At 34.8% G+C, this 5,989-nt stretch overlaps 1 protein-coding gene across 1 annotated transcript; it reads right to left on the bottom strand.

Annotated features, from left to right (window-relative positions):
* Positions 1-480: 480 nt before the first annotated feature.
* Positions 481-2,565, bottom strand: LOC136815400 (uncharacterized). The gene is made up of 2 exons (XM_067071840.1): positions 2,154-2,565; positions 481-1,474 (listed from the first exon to the last, which is right to left on the bottom strand). The coding sequence occupies exons 1-2, from the start codon at positions 2,547-2,549 to the stop codon at positions 1,166-1,168; spliced, it is 705 nt and encodes a 234-aa protein (XP_066927941.1). The 5' UTR covers positions 2,550-2,565; the 3' UTR covers positions 481-1,165.
* Positions 2,566-5,989: the final 3,424 nt, after the last annotated feature.

The raw sequence follows: 5,989 nt of genomic DNA, 5'->3' as shown, positions 1-5,989 counted from the left end.
AGCTCACAGACGTCTAAGTTTGAATAGTTGAAGGGGAGGAGGGTATTTGACTCAACAAAACAAGAAAGAATTACTTTTTTGCAGAAATTGCAAGAGTTATTAATTAAAGATATGATATTCCACAATAAATTCAATAATTTAGGTAAATATTTCAAATTGGTTTCTTAATGACGTGTACCCCCGTGTATCTTTACTATTGCAAAAGCCTATTTTATACCATACTACAAAGGACAGCTCTTTTCTAACCCTCGAGAAAGGTGGATACTGGGTATGTGCGAGCGCACTATTTTTAGGGTTTCAAAAGTGTAAATCACTTTCTGCAAGGGAAAAAGAAAACTTGCCAAATTGGCCAAATGTGTGAGCTGGTCCCGGGGGGGGGGGGGGGTACTAGGGTTGCGAGCTGACGGGGGGGGGTGCCGCCCGACTTTCAACCCTAAGACCCTTACCGGGACTAAAAAGAAGAAATCAAAGGAAAATTTTGACCAAATTTCGATCTTTCTGGGGGTAAAAAGTTGAAATTTTCCTATTTTTCCTACCCTTAGAGGAACTGAAATTTGATTTTCTGATTTTTCCGACCCTTAGCAGGACTTTAGAAATCCAAAAAAAGTACCCTTAAGGGCGGCACATACCGTACCCTCCACCTTGCCTAAGTACCCCCCCCCCCCCCGGGGAGCTGGTGAACAGCCAAAATGCAAAAGTGAGAAAATATGTATTAAAATATTTGCAAGAAATCCTAAGATCATGTCAGAACTTGAATTCACAAAGTCTGTATCAAAAAAGCATGTTTTCCCTTCTGAAGTGATGTTACTTCTTCAGAGGTCAACTCACATCTACGGTAAATGTCTTGAAGTCTCAATGAAAGAAGTGTCATCTCAATTTATATAAAAAAATGAGAGACCAATTATTAAGCTAATCAAATATATACAAGCGTTTTTTCTATAAGCATATATTAAGTTAGAAATATCATTTTATAAGAAAATATGTTCCTATGAATAATGATGAAATAGAATACAATGATTGTTGTACTCTATAGCTAAAATGCTTATAAAATACAAGAGAATAGAAAATTATTTTTCCTTTCAAACACAAAGTTATTTGAGCACCAAACTTTACAGCGTAACCCGATCAGTGATACAGGGGTGTGATAAGTTTTAACTTTTATTAATTAATTAATTAATTTCATCAAGGACACCATGGTTCCGAAAGAAATCATCAGTATGGTCAATTTGTTTATATTGACGTTTACTGCATTGTTGGTATTTTTGTTATTATTGCCAACTGAGGGAGGTTGCGTTGTGGGTGTGGCTGTTGACGTGGGTGTGGGTGTAGTGGTTTCAGATGGAGTAGGATCAATACTTGGTTTGATATCTGGTGAAGGAGATGGCTTTGGAGGCTCAACCGCTGATGAAGAAGGTTCAATTTCAGTTCTGGAAGTTGTTGGTAAGTTGTTAATGGTGCTTGTTGATGGTGAAATCTAAATTTACAAATTCGTTAATTAAATAAGGTGTTTTATTCATTTGCGATAAATTTATAGAAGTAGCCTTCTAATAGTCTTTTTTAGATTAAATCTTAAAGCTTTTGTGTACATACAAAGGTCTTTTTAAATATCTGTTAAATGGGGGGGGGGTTTGTAGGGGTTCGAAATACCGTTTTCCCGTCAAAATTTTTGCTGAATCCCGGAGTCCCGAAAATTGAAAAAATAATAACACCGTCACAACGGTTTGTACAGGCTCAAATACCGGCATAATAAAAAAAATTAAGGCCAAATACCGTCACCGTCTGATTTTAAAATACCGTTTTCCCGTCTTTTTTTTCGTCAAATCCCGTAATACCGTACTAAAAAAGGGCCAATCCCGTCACACCGTAAAAGTACAAACCCCCCCCTTAAATGGAATCGATGCTTTTTTGAACATTTAACTTTAACATTATACTAAACATTTGCATAGACAAGAAAGGCTAATTGTTATTTTTTTCTCGTACCTAAACCTTTTACCTACCACACAGAACCAATCAACTTGTTAGCTACGATTTATTCAGCCATCAATGATTGGTCACTGTGCCTGCGTCTACGACTGTAGGGATATTAGAAAAATAAAGAGAAAATAAATGAAAGGAGATAAGAAATATGTGACAAAATTAGGATATTTTCATACCTTGACATTAGTGGAGCCTTCTCCGCCATCACCACCACCTGCTGAGTCAGCATTTAATTTCTCAAACCATGCGCATGAATTTTTAAAAGTGTTGCACTCGCATTCCACAAATTGCTTCATATCGTCAGGTATCCCAGCTAAAATCAATTTCTTACACGTGGCTATGAAATCGAACGGTGGATTTTCGAGTTCTGTACATACATCTGGGGATTGTGCGCATGTGCAGTGCTTTGATTTGTCGAATGTAACTCCTAACATAGCAAAAGGCTGAGCATCTTTTTCAGCTTCGTCGCATAAACTTTTTAGTAATGATTCAGTGTCTGAGCTGAAGATGATATCAACCACGGTCATTAATATGATCACTCGTAGCATCGTTCTTGTGATGCCGCCAATCATTTCTTGATAATTTTATCTGTTGAAAAATAAGTTAAATCATAAGATTAAAAAATAAGTAATCAATTATCTGATGGTTTGATATATTTAGCCTGTAGTTTCTTTCAACGACAGATTAAAGTGGGCAGAAAGTTGGTTTTCTAAAGTCCAATGCATCACGCTCTTTTGACGTCAATGATATGATTTCTTTCGATGTTTTTCAAGCAAATATTTTAGCTGCCAACTTTCTGTGGACGTTTTTCCCACTCTAACAACGTTTTTTCTACTCTAACAATTAGAAAAGGCAGGGAAAAATTTGGCCTTCTAAACTAGAGCTTAGCAAAGCTTCACCAAGACAATAATATTATAAAAAAAGTTTGAAAAAAACTCTATTAAATCTTTTGATATGGTTTCCATCTGATACATAACCTGATGTTTCAAAGAAGTTTGGCTGAAAGACACAAAAATGACAAGCAATAAAAAAAAGAAAAACATTCCTCTAGTGGCACCTTATGAAAAGTGAAAAAGAAAAGTTTAAAGAATTCAAAAACGTACAACGGGATGACTTTTAGCTAATAACTAATTTGATCTAAATCTCCTTCAATTATCTGCATCTTTTCAAAAAGAAAAACAATTTTGAATTTATTTTCCTATTTTTACTCCCCTGAAAATTGTTGTATAAAGTCTGTTTTATATCTCATGATCAATACAGCCATTTAAAAATCTTGGATAATTTTGTTAAAGATTCCAAAACCAGATATTTACCACCATACGACAACTTTTCAAGCTCAAATTATTTTTGAAAATAAGTTTGAATATTTGAATATTTAATATTTTGAATTTTTTGAATATTGGTTTTCTTTTTATCAAAATCACAGCAAGAAATGATTTTTTATAATATTTCATTTTAAATTAATCTTTAGTACAGGATTTCCCTTTCAAGTCCAAAAAATTATGAATGAATAGCTTTCTAAAAATTGCTCTAACGTTTAGGTTCGAAATATTTGAAAAGGGCAGAAAACCGACTTAAAGTATAGCTTTGAAAGTTAGTGAATAATTACTGTATAATAAATAGCTTCCATAGAATTCCGATATCTCCAAGTTTTATTTTTCCTGAGAATATCATTTAGTATCCAATCTATCAAAATATATTATATACACAGTACAAGTTAAAATAAACTGAAGAAGAACTTTAAAGCTTCGATGGTCAAAATATTAAGAACAAGTTAAGAACACACAAGGCTCAGCGCACAATCAACACAGAGAGAAAAGTAACCATGACGAGTAAAAATTTGGAGATTTGATATTTAACATAAAAAAGTATCGATTCGAACCACTTCTAGGGGGGGGGGGGTTTCACGTTTGGCGGAGGAGCGGAATCGGCCCTTTTTTCGGACGGAGTGGCGGAATTTGGTGAAAATTTAGACGGAATTACGGAAATTGGGTTCTCTGACGGAGACGGAAAATTAGACAATTTCAGTGCGGAAAAACGGAATTTAGCAAAAAAAATTGCGGAATTTCGGAATTGGTAAAAGATATTCCAAATTTGCGGAATTTTTGACAAAAATATTAAATTTCAAAGGAATTTTCGGTGACGGAATTTTGGTTCAATTTAAGACGGTTTGACGGAAATTGGAGAAAAAATTGGCGGAATTGCGGAATCGGGTACCCCCGAAACCCCCCCCTTCTATAGAAAGAAAGTTCTGGTGTGTGTTTCACTACATTTGCAATGTTTATCAAATTTTCTCTTTATGTCATATTAATTGTCATTTCTCAATAGCTTTAACGCCCGGGGGGGGTACTACCCTTGTCGACTGACGGGGTGCTCCGCTGAGGTTCGAAAAATGGACCCTACGTGGGACTCGAAATTTGCGAAAAAAGTGACCTTGAATAGGACTGAAATTCCAAAATTTTCTCAAATTTTCTATTTTTTCCCCAAATTTTCCAAAAAATAGGCCCCTACGAGGGACTGATTTTTCTATTTTGGTTTTTTTTCGACCCCTACTCTTCTTTAAAAAAAGGTACCCTGACCAGCGGAGCATCCCCGTAACCCATCTTGCCCTAGTACCCCCCGGGCTTTAACGTCATGAAAATTGTAAAGAAAGGTTAATTCTTTTTAATCATAGTGACTGTTGTAAAAACAATTACTGTGTTGGTACATATTTTCTTACATTTTGTTAAACACACGCAAAAACCTTCTACTCGGAATCATGTTCGAACTTGATACTTTTTTCCGAACACCCTGTACTTCCTATTCATAAAAAAATCATTTAATATCCCAAGAGGCATAATCACCATGGTAATTATTGCTTGAATACTTGGCAAGGGATGTTCGTGACGTAATTTATGAAAGGTCTATTGGATAAACCATTCTTAAGAAATTCAATTTTTAGTTTTTATGACATCATCGATTATGAGGTTATAATCGGTATTTGCGGTTTTTTGTGAAAACCAGTGAAAAGGCAATTAAAATCTATCCAAATATAATTGGCAGTGGAAACAAGAATGCCTATTCCGCTTTAAATGGGGTAAATTGGGTTGTTGAATTTCGGGGCAAGCAGAGGAGTTCTTCAGAGGATATGGTACTCGAGATGTCCCTAGGTGGCACTTTTCTGTGGAATATTATGTTATCTTTTTTGAACAGTGCAGTTAAAAGTTTGAAAGTGTTAAGTGTTGCTGCATTGGTATTATTGGTATCATTGATCATTTCGAAACAAAGTGATACACAATTTGATTGTTTTTATTGAAACGATAAGCATGTTGAACTTTATATTGCCTTTGTTATTTTTAAGTAATCAAAAATCTTTGCTAATCTCCAAAAACAAAAACTTAGGTCGTGTTCAGACATGAAAGTTTAAGTTTAAGGTTTAAGTAGTACTAAGTTGATATGGGGATTAAGAAATGCAACGACTTAATTGTTATTTCATCTTTTAGATAGATTACATAAGAGAGGAATCCCCTTTTGAATGTCAAAACAACTTTCTTCTCTCTCTATCACTACAGGGTGTCCCTAATTAAAGTATCGAGTTTGAACATGCGATTGAGTAGAAAGTTTTATGTGCGTGTTCACAAAATTGTATTTTAAGCTCTCCCTCTTTTTTCTTTGTCATTACGATTAATTTATACGTTGTAACTACCTTTTGTAATAAGCCTGTGTGATGGAGAACATTCTTATATTTTAGCGATAACACACACAAACTTTTCTACTCAATCGCATGTTCAAACTCGATACTTTAATTAGGGACACCCTGTATTCATCAAAAATAGATTTCTTTTGTTGCGGAGTATGGTAATCTCCATATATATCCATGATATTCTCATTAAAAGCCCATTAACTGCCTAAATTGCTAGAGACGCTCCGAGCGTCGCTAAGTCATAAATTTCACGTTCTCTTTTCATAATTTACAAAAGGAGCATGCTTTTCACTTGCGAATACTGATTTCGTCTATTCAGAAAACTGTGAT

The sequence above is a fragment of the Clytia hemisphaerica genome, unplaced genomic scaffold (assembly GCF_902728285.1).
Source record: "Clytia hemisphaerica strain Z4C2 unplaced genomic scaffold, Clytia hemisphaerica genome assembly, whole genome shotgun sequence".
Lineage (NCBI taxonomy): Eukaryota > Metazoa > Cnidaria > Hydrozoa > Leptothecata > Clytiidae > Clytia > Clytia hemisphaerica.
The sequence above is the reverse complement of the archived record's forward strand: the minus strand, read 5'-3'. Positions and strand labels throughout refer to the sequence as shown.